This window comes from Crotalus tigris, unplaced genomic scaffold (genome assembly GCF_016545835.1).
Source record: "Crotalus tigris isolate CLP2741 ecotype Arizona unplaced genomic scaffold, ASM1654583v1 scf7180000017871.4482833, whole genome shotgun sequence".
Lineage (NCBI taxonomy): Eukaryota > Metazoa > Chordata > Lepidosauria > Squamata > Viperidae > Crotalus > Crotalus tigris.
This window is the reverse complement of record NW_024096690.1, coordinates 2,917,866-2,932,206: the sequence shown is the minus strand read 5'-3', so window position 1 is coordinate 2,932,206 and position 14,341 is coordinate 2,917,866. Positions and strand designations below refer to the sequence as shown.

Genomic DNA, 14,341 nt, shown 5'->3' with positions numbered 1-14,341 from the left:
GGATCCTGACCCTGCCATTGATGCTCACAATACTTTCATATCTGTACATTTTTACAAATTCGATAAAGATTTTTCTGCATGCAAATATCTATGAAAAGAAATCCTGGGCTAATTATGTTCCCTTTGGAACAGAGGAATCTCTTTCCTTTCATCAGGACGTTATGCAAGCCAGACAAAATGGATCAAAAATAAGATAAGGAGTTCAAACATACTTTACCACATGAGGGCCCTTCTAAAAACCTGTTCAAAAGAAGTGTTACCAAAATTTATTGGTTGGGAATCGGAATACACATTTAGTTTTGTATGCTCACTATGTTTATATTTTGTTTATAATATATATATATATATGCAGGTCTTGGCGTATTCGGGTCTTTTCCCGTGTAAGATTGAGAGTATCTTGGTGATGTTTTGACGAGGTCCCACTTGTCATCTCCAGGCTGGGGTCTTCGACTTCATGCTTGTGCGAGCAAAGTGTGATCGGAGCTGCCATCTCTCTATAAATAAGCCTGGTATGTTACATCACAGCCTTCTGCTCCGGACATCACATCACAGAACTCAGGAGGTCACAACGCTAACACTCAGGATGTTACAACACAGCCTACCATCCAGGATGTTGCAACACAGAACTCAGGATATCACCACACTAGATCTCAGGATGTCACCACACAGCCCATTACCCAGGTTGTTACAACACAAAAGACTAATGGGCACACAGCCAGCACCTCAACTACTCAGGATGTTATGAAACAGCCAAACAATCCGCAAACAATAACTCCAACACAGCCAATCAACCCACCTACAGCAACTAAGCCAGCACTCCACACAACCCCACCAATATTTATAAAGAGACGGCAGCTCCAATCACACTTTGCTCACACAAGCACAAAACCCAAATCAAAAATGTCCAGAGCCAACATTCAAAATAAAAACCAGAATAGTTTGGAGAGTACTAAGAGAAATTTATTTAATTTATTTATATTTTGCTACTATAAGATTGTATATTACTGTGAATGGTCTTAAAGATTTGAATTAATAATAAAATGAAAAATAAGTAGGTTGTAATAATTTGTGGAAGTAGTTTTCACAAATCAAACATCTTAGGCACCTCGTTACACTTTTCCTAGATAGTTTCCTCTATAGTTATATAAGAAAGGAGTTTAGCATATATGGATGAAGTGATGAAAAAATATTTCTTACATATTGAAACCTGCAGAAGGTGCACTTTCCAACTGTCTCAGGAATACAAAATTCCCTGCCAGCAAACTGCAGAAAGCTGATCTCCCTTCTCTATTCACAATACTTGTTATATAAGATATTTTATTAAGCATGTGAAAGGCCAAATTTATATCGTATTGGAATTCATAGCCAGACTGCTATGGAGATCCACCCAGTGATTCTACTCTATCATTTTCCCAGGCTGATTAAATAAATGAATGAATAAGTTATTGCAGAACACTGAATGTGTTCATGTATGAGATAAAAAGGAACAGAAAAATCTTCAAGTTGAACTCAGGTTCCAGCAACTGCATCCTTGCAGGATTTGTTTCTTTTTGAAGTACCGTTATTTCCGGCGTATAAGGTGACCCGGCGTATAAGACGACCCCCGACTTTGGCTCCGATTTTAACGCTTGCGAAAGTCGTCTTATATGCCAGAAAGTACGGTACTAAGAAATTATTCATTATTGCCTTTTTCAAGGTATTTTTTTTTAATTCCCCAACCTAACCAGCATGTGATATATAATACTTAAATCAATACATCTGGCCATATAAGTAGATGTGTTCCTATGAAGGAAAAGTTGTGTTTTTCTTGTTTGCTTTTGATGCTTCAGATAATATTATCTGATTTATTTCGTACTAATACTTCTTAAAGAAAACTCTTGTAGATAACTATTTGCTTACTAGAATTCTTAATGTACTTCTGATTCATAAAATGGTATAATGCACTCATCTAACAGTATACAGATATATCACAAGTGAAGAAAATATAATGTTACATGATTTGAAGTCAATAATATACTCATTTTATTTACAACAAAAAAAATCAAAATAATTAATTGTGGAAGAAACACACATGTATATTGTACATGTGCTACAAATGGCATAGTTAAAATAAGCATATTTTTATTCTGTGCCCTAATTTTATGTTAAAAATGGAATTGAATGGAGGCAAGAATGGCAACTTTTCTAGATTGTTTAAATGAAGTGTTAAAGTTGTAATCCTAATTATTAGAACAAAAAAGTTGTGATAATGCTGAATCATATACAGACCTTCTGCTTTTTAATGATCTTTCTAAGTACACATTTTTCTAATCAGAAGTATGTGGGAGGCATATGAGATCAATTTCATGGCTCTTAGGAAATCACACCGGGATATCGTTTTTCTATTCTCTATGGTCATATGAGAAAATAGTTCCTGCTCTAGCTAGGAACAAATAGAGTTTACTGCAAATTGATGGCTCAATTGAAAACATCCCAGTTGGAATTATATCTATGGATGTATGATGTGATCCATCAATGAATCTTAACAAAGAAATTCATATAATTATTTAAAATTGAGGCTTCCAATTACAACTCTTACAATATTGAATTTTCATAATGACTTTCTACAAAAGTATACATAAACTGATTTGTCAGAAAGCTTCAGATCTTAAAAACTCTCTAGACTGAAGTATGATTAATCTTTATTTTCAATCTGATTTTTATAGAAAACAATATCTAAAAACACATGACACTGCTATTAATTTTCCTTATAATATATATTTATACAATAATATGGACTACATTGGATATCAACTTTAGCAACAAATTGTTGACCCCTTGTTAAAGTAAATCTAACTCCATGTAATATATATTATTACATATATTACATAATTATATATATTATATATTATTGAACTGCTTTTAACATTCTTCCACTATATGTGAAAAAGGATGCCTCTAAAGTTATAAACAGGATAACAGATTCTCTCTTATTAGTGCTACAAGCTGCCTTGGAAGTCAGCCATTAAATAATCTATTTCTTTAAATTGTTCTGTTATGCTCTCTATGCATTCTCCAGCCATGAAAGCTTTCCCATCAATTATAATACAATCTTCTTCAGTGCTGATTTCCATTGGTCTACTTTCTTCACTAGCTTCTAAAGAGCAGTTAAGCACCTAAAGCCAAAAAAGAAAAAAAGAATAAGACTTCATTCATATTGTGACTATATTATGTAACTTTGCAACTGTTTTCATGAAGTTGGAAAGACACACTAATTCCCACAATGGAAGAATTGGTGGCAAAGGTGATGGAGCTAGCATAGATGGTGAAATTGCTTCAATTAAAGAATTTATCTAGTTATGTTTCTAATTGGAAACTGCTTCTGAATTTTTTTCTAGAAACTGACAGAAAATGAAATTTTTGCTTTAGGTTTTAATGATTAGACTAGTTTTGTAATTATAGAAATCATTTGAGATGTTGTGAAATGTAAAACAACAAATTGATCTATTGTTTTCATTGTTTACTGCACCAAGAACAATCGTAAGTCATTAATTTTTTCTTCTCTTTTTATACTTTTTGCTTTTTTATTTTTCTAACTTTTGCTTCGTCTATATTTTTAACTGATAATAAAAGTTAATAAAATGTATTAGTGCCGCAATTCCATGCACTTGATTCAGAAGAGATGACTCATTATATTTGCACAGCTAATGATTAGATTCACACTTCCTGCTAACCTATAATGTGGTTTGTCTTATTTTTTTGCTAAACACCTTGCAAAATTCAGTGCATTGCAGTGTGGAAACAAGATTTAATCTAGCTAAATCTCATAGAAAACAAAGCATTATTTAAAAATAATTGTACTGTGAGAATATAAATGTAAATCAAAAACCACAATACATTACTCATTTGCTGAATAATCTAGCTATTTCTTGATGGAAATATGATTTTTCAACTGGAAATTCTGCATTGGATCCAGATCTATTGAAATATCCAAATGAAATAAATAGGACTAATCTAAAATCATCAGTTTTAATATACTGGAAAGATTGTCAAGTTTATCAACGAAGTTCATTTTTTAATTGTTTCTTTTGCTGTTTACTTGGTCTATTATAGACACAGTCTTGTGGATTGTGATCCAACTAGAATTTGTTGGAAAATAGTATAGCAGATGTAATTAATATATAAGGGAATACATAATTGTATTTTCATATAGCACTCTCTTTCTTTATAAATCCAGATTTGCACTGTCACATATTCCTTCTGTCCATTTAAAAACATATAAAGGGTGGAAGAATAGGATTAAAATGACAGTTGTTTTTTGATTTGGCCAAAATAAAAAGAAGCTCATTTATCAGTATAATGTTATTCTACTGATAAATATTTTATTTAGTCACTAAAATATATTTATTTGAAGGATATGTATTATTTCTCAGATTAACAGTGAAATTATTCTTTTTAATGTTAGAGGTGAACACTTTTTGCAAATGCATTCTAAAATCAGCCTAGCCCCATATATGCTTATTCAAACTATGTTTCATTGATTTTAATGGAATTTATTCTTAGATAAGCACGCATAGGATTTTAGCTCCCCCCCCCATTAGTAGCAGTTTCTGGACTTCCAATTAATAATTCATACCTCTTCTCTTTCATTATTGTCCTCTCGATTCCCAGATGACTCCAAGAAAGGCTTGGAGGTGACTAACACTTGACTGAGAATTTGGTCCAAATCTTTCAGTATAATTTCTGTCTCTGTTACAACTAATAACATAAAATAATGTTTTTACTAAAAATTATATTACCTCAATTGTTTAATTTAATTCAATTACAGGCATTAACTGGAAATAGCAATCATTACAATGTTTATGTTTCATATGTAACTTATCAATAAATTCATTTTAAAATGCATTTTAAAATTTATTCTATTAATAATACTGTGTAATTTCAAATGAATCCTAAATTCTTAATCTTATTGGGGGATAGTTTCCAAGTTTAACTGAGTGGGAACAAACATTCTGTCAATAACATATTTACAGAAAAAGTTTAAAATATGGCTATTTTTAGAGACCCTTAATTATTAAGGAAGAGTGAAGCAGTCGACGTGATGTGCCGGTGCCTGGAAAATGTGAGGGTCTGGATGGGGTGAACAGGCTTAGACTCAACCCTGACAAGACCGAGTGGCTCTGGGTCTTGCCCCTCAAGAGTCATTCTGATGGTCCATCATTAATTCTGGGGGAGGGGTAAATTTACCTCCCTCAGTGCAGGCACGCAACTTGGGTGTCCTCCTGGACTCACAGCTAAATTTGGAACAACATCTATCGGCTGTGGCCAGGGGGACCTTTGCCCAGGTTCGCCTAGTGCACCAGTTGCAGCCTTATTTGGACCAGGAGGCTCTACTCACGGTTACTTCATGCCCTTGTCACCTCAAGACTGGATTACTGTAATGCACTCTACATGGGGCTACCCTTGAAGAGCGTTCGGAGGCTGCAGTTGGTTCAGAATGCAGTCATGAGAGCGACTGTGGGTGCACCAAGGTACATCTATGTGTCACCTATCCTCCACGAGCTGCACTGGCTTCCTGTGGGTCTCCGGACGCAATTCAAGGTGTTGGTTGTCAGCTTTAAAGCCCTTCATGGCTTAGGACCAGGTTACTTACAGGACCGCATACTGCCGCATAGTTCCCAGAGACTGGTGAGGTCCCACAGATTGGGCCTCCTTCAGGTCCCGTCGGCCAGACAATGTCGGCTGGCAGGCGCTCAGGGAAGGGCCTTTTCTGTGGTGGCTCCGACATGGTGGAATCAACTTCCCCCTGAGATTCGAACTACTCCCACCTTGCCGGCTTTCAAGAAAGCTATTAAAACTCTCCTGTTCCGGCAGGCCTGGGGTTGATGTCCCTGGGGGGACCGGGATACGATTGGGACTCATGAATGAGTGAATGTACTCATTTTTATTGTTATATTTATTGTTTTAATTTTGTACGCCGCCCTGAGTCCCTAGGGATTGGGCGGCATATAAATTTTATTAATAAATAAATAAAATAAAATATAGTAAGCAATACATGGACACATATCTGTTGATGCTTTTGCAGTTTGAAATAGACTTATTGGGGAACTTATTTACTTTCAATTCCCTGGAACTGACTTAAAATGGAAAGAGATGAAGATTCCTGAAGAAGAAAAAGTTTACCATTCAGTGAGCCAGCATAACTCAAAAGTGTCTAACATGCCACTGTTCTTCTTCATTGTTTTGCTGTTTCTCCCACTGATTTCAAATGTATTTAGGATTAACAAGATGGGATCTAATTTTGTATGACTAATATGCATGAAAAGTTTACTTATATTTTATTTATTCATTGTACCTTTTTACAAGAATTAAAAACAACTAACATAAAATTCCCTTCTGAAATATTATTACAATAACAACCTTCCAGAATTTTCTTGGACAAGACATTGTGACTAGTCCAGTCCTTACTTTTCCAATGCTATTCTAATTTTCTTTCTATTGGTGTATATGTTTTATGTTTGTGCATTTAAATGACAATTTTTAAATATAGAAATAAGAATAGCAACTTCATGCACTATACTTTTATTTATTTTTCTTTCAGGGACTAATTTTAATTTCTCCTGCTCTAATCTGAATATGTGTTCACTATAAACAACTTTTTCATTGCTTGTTATATTATTAGCTTTATATATGTTTAGAAGGCAACTGTATTTGAAGATTTTTTTAAAAATTGGAATTTTAATCATGTGATCATGAGGATGCTGCAATGGTTATAAGTGTGAAAAATGGTCATAAGTCACTTTTTCAGTACCATACTAACTTGAACGGTCATTTAATGAATGGTTGTAAGTCAAGAATTATATGTTGCATGAGGAGAGGCTGATGCATGACTTGGGTCTTTTGAATATTTTTTTATTAAAAAGTTTTTATTTTCCATTTATTCATACAAAATAAAATAAATTCCTAACCATTGGTACCGCCTGCCCATTCCCCCCAGGCTGCATCCACCCTCTCTAATCCTTCCCTACTTCCCTCCTCTTTCTCTCCTCTCCTCCTACTCTCTTCCCCTCCCCTTCTCCTCTAACCATCCTATTTCCTCCCTACTCCTTCCTCCCCTCTCATCCCTTTCACACACATGAACGCAGCATGGGGGAAATGCCCAAGCATTTACCATGACTATATTATCATTACCCACCCACTCACCCACCCACCCACCCTCAACCCTCCTCCCCTCTCTTCCCAGAGCAGAGTACAGGGTTATTAATAAGAAAGTTAACTATAATAAAAAAAAGAAAAGAAGAAAGAAAAAAAACAAGAAAAAAAACATCATACTTAACCTTTAACTCCCCTTAAATTAAGTCATATAAACAAATCTCTACAACGGTTACTATAAAATTTATTCATAAAATAAATGAAACTTTATAGTCCCATATTTTTTCTGAATATAATCTATCCATCTTCTCCATACAATAATATATCTTTCTTGTGTATGATCCTTCAAATAAGCAGAAATTTTTGCCATTTCTGCAAAGTTAGAAACTTTAAATATCCATTCTTCTAAAGTAGGCAATGAATCCTTCTTCCAATACGAGCCTACTAATATCCTTGCTGCAGTTAATAAATTCAACATTAAAGTAGTTTCTTTGTCATTTAAATTCACAAAGATACCCAATAGGAATAACTGAGGGGTGAACTTTATCTTCCTTTTAAAAATCTTTTGAATGTTCCACCAAATCATAATCCAAAAAGCCTTTATCTTTTTACAATTCCACCAAACATGAAACTATGTCGCATCCATATTACCACATCTCCAACATTTGGGTTGTAAATTTGAATACATACAAGATAATTTTTTAGGATCTAAATGCCATCTGTAAAACATTTTATAAAAATTTTCCCTCAAATTTTGAGCTTGTGTAAATCTAACATTTCTAATCCAAATTGTCTCCCATAAGTCCAATGGGATCGGATCCTGGATATTCTGAGCCCATTTAATCATACAGTCTTTAACCAATTCTGTTTCAGAGTCTAATTCTATTAAAGCATTGTAAATTCTTTTTATATGGGCCTGACTCTGATCTTTAATCTGAATAACCAGATTTCCATCTTCTAGTGTTATTCCTTCTTTCTTATCTACAGTCCACCTGTCCACTATTTGTAAATATTGAAACCATGACTGTAGAATATTTTCTTGCCTTAACACATCTAGAGATTTTAAATGCCAATCCGAACCTGACCAAGTTAATAATTCTTTATACGAAATTTTATCAAAATTCATCCCCTTAGAAATCCCCTCAATTGCATGTCTAGGAATCCCCCAGATAGGTATTTTATAGTTTAACCTATAATAATACTTTTTCCAAACTCGAAGTAAGGCACTCCTCAAAATATGTGATTTGAAAGCCCGGTCCATTTTCTTATTAAAAATTAAATATGCATGCCAACCATACATTAAATCCCACCCTTCAAGAACAAGAATATCCTTATTTGTTAAATTAAGCCAATCACTTATCCAACTTAAGGCAGCTGCATCATAGTATAATTTCAAGTTAGATGCTTTAAGTCCTCCTCTTTCTCGGGCATCTTGCAAAATCTTAAACTTAACCCTTGGTTTTTTCCCAGCCCAAAAGAATTTATTGATACCCTTCTGCCATTCCTCCAAATTTACATCTTTTTTTTAAAAAAGGGTCTTTTGAATATTGATGGTGGGCCCAGAGTTGCCACAAGGAGAATTTGTTCATACTGACTTATGGATCTGAGCCAGCATTTAGGGCATGGTCATTGGCAAAAAGCAAGTCTCTCAGAACAGTTTCCTTCACTTTGGTAATTAGGCTATTACCAAATTCTTATTAATTCATTTGCATATCTATACATAAATAGATTTATGTTTTATACTATGTATATCAAACCAATCTTTTTCTAAGCAGATAGTCATGAGGCAATCATGATTTTTATTTATTATGTACACACAGGTACATTTGTTCAAGGGGCAGGGAGTAGTGGAGTTACAATGGCCTGCACACAGGCTGAGCACCTGTATACAAGAATTATTTTAACTAAACAAAAATACACCCACAATCATATATTGTAACTAACACTCTGTACTGAATGTTAGTCAGCATCCTGTTCCAGTCCAGCAAGGTTCCCTTTTGCTTGACAGAAACCTCACATAGTCTCCAAGATGTTTGGGTGGGCACTTGGCGCGCTGTGACCTTCTAATGGCCGGTGGGTGTGCCTGGTCTACCTGCTCGCCTACCAGGCTAGGCAGACCAGGACTTTGGTGCCCCAAGGACCCAGGTGACTCACCCAGCTGCTGACTGGCTGGACCCTCTAAGTCCAAGCCAGAGTTCCTTGGAGGGGTGGAAGTCCCCAAGTCCACAATGGACTCCTCTTGGGAGCACTGTCCCTCAAGCTCAAGGCCAGCAGCTGGAGTGGCCTGAGTGGTGGAAGTGCCCCAGTACTCCATAGCCCCCATGTACATGCCGAAGGTGCCAGAGTCAGGAGCCGCTTCCATGGCAAACCCTCTTTCTAAGGACTTCCTTTTTGGAGCAATAGCTGAACTGTGTGAGTGCCCCTGGTGAAATTCCCAGTCTGGGGCTGTGTTTGAATTATGTGGATACCCCCGGTGCGACTCCCTGTCTGAAGCACTATCTGAAGTATTTGGATTATGTGGGTACCCCTGGTGCAACTCCCTTTCTGGAGCAATAACTAATGTGCAGGATGACCCCCCCCTTCCAGAGAATTCCTGTTCAGAGCACTTGTTGAACCTTGAGATGACCTCCGAACAGCCTCAGCGACAGTCTCAGCAATTTGTGAGACACTGCTAGAACTGGGAAACTGTGAACCAGAATGCAGATTATGGTCCTCCCCCCCCCCAGACAGAGCCAGGAGCGGAAGCATGGCTGTTAAGCCTCCAGAGCAGTTGATTGATGTGTCTACGAATGACACATCCATCATCCAAGGCTACTTCATATGACAGTGGCCCAGAGACCTTGAATACCACTGCTGTGACCCAGAGATGTCCAGGCCCATAGTTTCTTGCCCAGACCGGATCGCCCACCTGAAGTCTCTAGGTGCCCGTGGCTGTGACACCTGTGAAGCCACCCGGTCTGGGTGCAATCTGTCCAGTTTGGTAATGAGGCGGTGACCCCAGCGGAGTTCTGCTGGGCTCTTCCCTGTGGCTGTGCAAGGTGTGGTGTGGTGTGCAAGAAGGAAATCTGTTAACCTGTGATGCCAGTTACCATAAGTCAGTTTCTTGAGAGCATCTTTGGTAGTGTGCACCACCCTCTCTGCTTGGCGGTTGGAAGATGGGTGGAAGGGAGAAGACGTCACATGCCAGATCACGTTGGTGTGAAGAAAAGCCTGGAACTCAAAAGAGGTAAATTGGGGGCCATTATCTGAAACCAGGACATCTGGAAGTCCATGTGAGGTGAAAATTCCTCTCAACACCTGGATGGTCCTGGCAGTAGTAGAGAAGGAAACAGGAACAACTTCTAGCCACTTGGAATGGCTGTCAGTGAGAAGGAAGAATTGCCCCTAAAAGGGACCAGCATAATCTATATGTACCCTTGACCAAGAGGTTTGTGTTTCCTCCCACCTATGTACAGGGGCCTGGGGCATTTCAGGCCTTGACTGTTGGCACACTTGGTGAGTCTCGATGTCTTTATTGAGCCCAGGCCACTTGAGATGGCTGCACGCAAGTGCTTACTATTCCTGGATGTCCCTCATCCAAGACCTAGGGATGACTACCCTACTACCCCATAACAGGCACCCTTTGAATGTAGAAAGTTCGTGCTTCCTTTGCCAGAAGCTTTGAAACTCCATATTTGGACACGTGTCAGGCCATCCTGACAAGACCCATGTCAGCACGTGTGTGAGCGTGTGATCAGTGGCAGTTTCTGCAGCCACATCCCTAGCATTGAGAGGAGATTCAGGCAACTCCTGAATGGAAAGAATGTTAATAGCAGGAGCAGGATCTGCCTCTATTTGTTTCAGAGGTAATCTGCTGAGGCCGTCTGTGTGGCCCATCTCTTTTCCAGGTTTGTGAATGAGTATATAATCATACGCTGACAGAAAAATTGACCATCTCAGCATATGTGGAGAAATAATGTGTGATGTCTGTTTGTCAGTTGTAAACAAACCCAGCAGAGGCTTATGGACTGTATAGACCGTGAAGTGGCAGCCATATAAGAAATCATGGAATTTCTTTATGCCAGCCACTATGGCCAAGGCTTCTCTGTCAATCTGAGTGTAATTCCGCTCTGCAGATGACAGAGTCCTTGAATAGTAGGCTACAGGGACTTGTGTCCCATCAGCCTTCAGGTGGCTAAGTACTGCTCCCACCCCATAAAGAGAGGCATCACATGCGATGCACACAAGCAGTTGCTCGTTGAAATGCGCTAATACAGCATTTGAAGAGAGCAACCTTAACCTCATTGAAACTCCTTTCATGGACTTTAGTCCACTGCCATGGAGCCTGCTTGTCTAAGAGCCAGTGTAACGGCTCTGCCACTGCAGCCTTATGTGTGATAGAAATTTAAGAGCCCCAAGAAAGCTTGCAGCTCACTCTTGGACTTGGGACTTGGGGCCTGCTGAATCGCTTGCAATTTAGTTTCAGCAGGGTGAATGCCTTGAGCATCAATCCTGAAGCCTAAGAAGTCAGTGGAAGTGACTCCTATTTTGCATTTGTCTTGCTTCAATTTAAGGCCTGCTTGGCGGAAACGAAGCAAGACAGCCCTTAATCTTTCTCATAGATTTTGAGATGACTCCCCAGCAATGAGGATGTCATTGAAGTAGGGACAGACCCCAGGAATACCATGAAGTGTGCGTTCCATGACACTTTGAAATATGCCAGGGGTTACATTAACCCCAAACTGCAGTCTTTTAACCTTAAAGGCCCCTCTATGTGTTACAATCGTTTGGGCCTCTGCAGTTGCCTCATCAACAGGTAGCTGTTGATAGGCCTGTGCCAAATCAAGTTTTGCAAAAAGGCGCCCCCCTTTGAGGGAGGCCAGAATGTGGGTTATCACAGGCACTGGATATGCATGCTGTTGCAATGCTTTATTCAGTGTGCACTTATAGTCTGTGCATTAGCCTTTAAAAGCGTTACAATGGGGGGGGGGTGTTTCCCATGGACTAGAGTTCACTGGTTCTAAGATGCCCTGCTGGAGTAGCTTGTCCAGCTCTGCATCTATCTTGCTTTTGAGGGCAAAAGGTACCCTTCTAGGCTTGATCCTGATGGGCATGATAGTTGGGTCTAAACTTAATGCAATGGGAGGCCCCTTGTAGGAGCCAAGCTCTGACTAAACACATCAGCAAACTCCTTGCAGACTTCTGCAAGGCCCAACGTTTGCAAGCTGTGAATCCCAGTCACTTGGATTCCAAGGGCCTCGAACCAATCGAGTCCAATAAGACTTGTGCGTTCACCCCCAACTACCACCACATCTAGGAAGCTCTCAAAAGCCTTACGCTGCACTTTGACCATAGCCTCCCTTTTCACATTGACTTTGGAATTCTGGAAGTCAGTGAGGATTAAATTCAATGGCCTGAGTTTAACTCGAAGGCCACTACTGCTGCAAATCCTTTTGAAGGTGTCAAGTGAAATGATTGATAGAGCGGACCCTGTGTCTAACTCCATCAATAAGGGAACCCCTTGCAACTTCACATCAATGCAAAGTTTTTTCTTAAGGAGCTTGTGTGTCCCTGTCCTCAGAATACTCCTGTGCGATGCGCAGAAACCCACCCTGTGTTGGCTGGGGACCCTGGTACCTTTCTGAAGCAATTCTTCCCGAGGTTGGACCTTCTGGCGACCCAAACAGATGGAAGCAATGTGGCTTTGCCTGCCATATGCCCGGCTAATGGCGAAGTGGAATCTGCAGTCAGCTCGGTTGTGGTGTCCTCCGCACCCGAAGCACTGAGGAGATGCTGGGACCTTGTCTGGATGTCCCTTCAGCCTTCTTTCTGCTGGCTGATGAAGTCTGTCCACCTCCTCTTCAGGATCTGCTTCTGAATCTTCTCGAGCGTCCTCTTGATGGATGGTCACAGTGGCTGGAGGGTTCCTGGCATGCCGCAAAGCCTTCACAGTGCTGCCTGCTGCTTCTTCAGCTGCAACCTCTCTTAAGGCATCTTGAAATGATACTTCTTCTTTCGCGAAGACCTTCTGTTGCAGTTCTCTACTTGGTAGGGCACACACGAAATGATCTCGCAGCCTCTCTTCCAGGTCCTTGAACTCACAAGGCCTGGCCGCTTGTCTTAAGGCAGCGATGAAGTCCGCAGCAGATTCGCCCGGCCTCTGGTCTCTATGCTCGAACGTGTGCCTCCAAGCAATGACAGACAATTTAGGCTGGAAATGTTCCTTCAGCATCTTCTTCAAGTCAGCGTACGTTACTGACTCCAGAAGTGCAGGGGCCACCAGATTTCTTCCTGGCTACAGGCGCACAGAAGAGTTGCCACTTTCAGGCTGTCTTCCTGATTTGATTCACTCTAAAGTAGTTGTCCACCCTTGCTACGTAAGAATTCTATCTCTCTGGGTGGGAGACATCAAAGTCCGTCAAGCGGCCAATTTTTGACATCATAAATTTTTACAGCCTTCACTAATTGCCTCCTCTGCAAGCTAGTATTTGGGAAAGGGTTCTTTTGCCGAGCTCACCTCCAGCGATGCTGTACTGGCAGGCTGAGTCGCGAATGCAGGACGCCGTCTTCCCAGTCTTCAGGACTTTCTTGGTGAGTCCTATTTGTTTCTCTTGCTTGCAGAGATCCCACCTTCATCGCCAATTTTATGTATTCGGTTCTTAGGCATTAGAGGAAGACACATGATGAACAAGTAATCTCTTTATTGATCTTCTCCTTACAACCAAGCAAACAGCAAAAGGCACGCAGGCCTTTTATAGAGTCCTGAACTCGGATAGTGTCAGCCAATAAGAAGCTGGCTGCTTTTGCGCCTTGCACATGCGCACAAGGCTGGCGACAGCCAGTCTGGTCCTGGGCAGCTTTTGGTCTGCCCGGGACCGTTTGCATCATTTCTGAGCCTGCTGAATACTTTAACAGGCTCAGGACACAACACCTATGGTCATGTGATCAAAATTCATGGGGTCAAGTGATCACCCTTTTGTAATCTTCTGACAAAGTCAGTGGGAAAGCCAGAGTCACTTTACAACCATATTATTAACTTAACATCTACAATAATTCACTTAACAACTGAGGCAAGAAAAATTGTAAAATGGGGCAAAACCCCGTAACAAATGTCTCATTTAACAACACAAATGTTGGGCTCAATTGTGGTCATAGGTTAAAGAATATATAGATGATACATACATAAACATAATATCATATATATATTCTTTAACCTATGATACAAGCTTTA

General features: G+C 39.6%; 1 protein-coding gene across 1 annotated transcript in view; it reads right to left on the bottom strand.

Annotated features, from left to right (window-relative positions):
* Positions 1-2,117: 2,117 nt before the first annotated feature.
* Positions 2,118-14,341, bottom strand: part of ZCWPW2 (zinc finger CW-type and PWWP domain containing 2) — a 37,619-nt gene continuing 25,395 nt past the window's right edge. Inside the window, exons 7-8 of the mRNA XM_039343766.1 lie at positions 4,616-4,737; positions 2,118-3,155 (exon numbers count right to left, since the gene is read on the bottom strand). Of these exons, the coding sequence (XP_039199700.1) occupies positions 2,979-3,155; positions 4,616-4,737 (299 nt within the window). The 3' untranslated portion in view covers positions 2,118-2,978. The remainder of the gene's footprint in view (positions 3,156-4,615; positions 4,738-14,341) is intronic.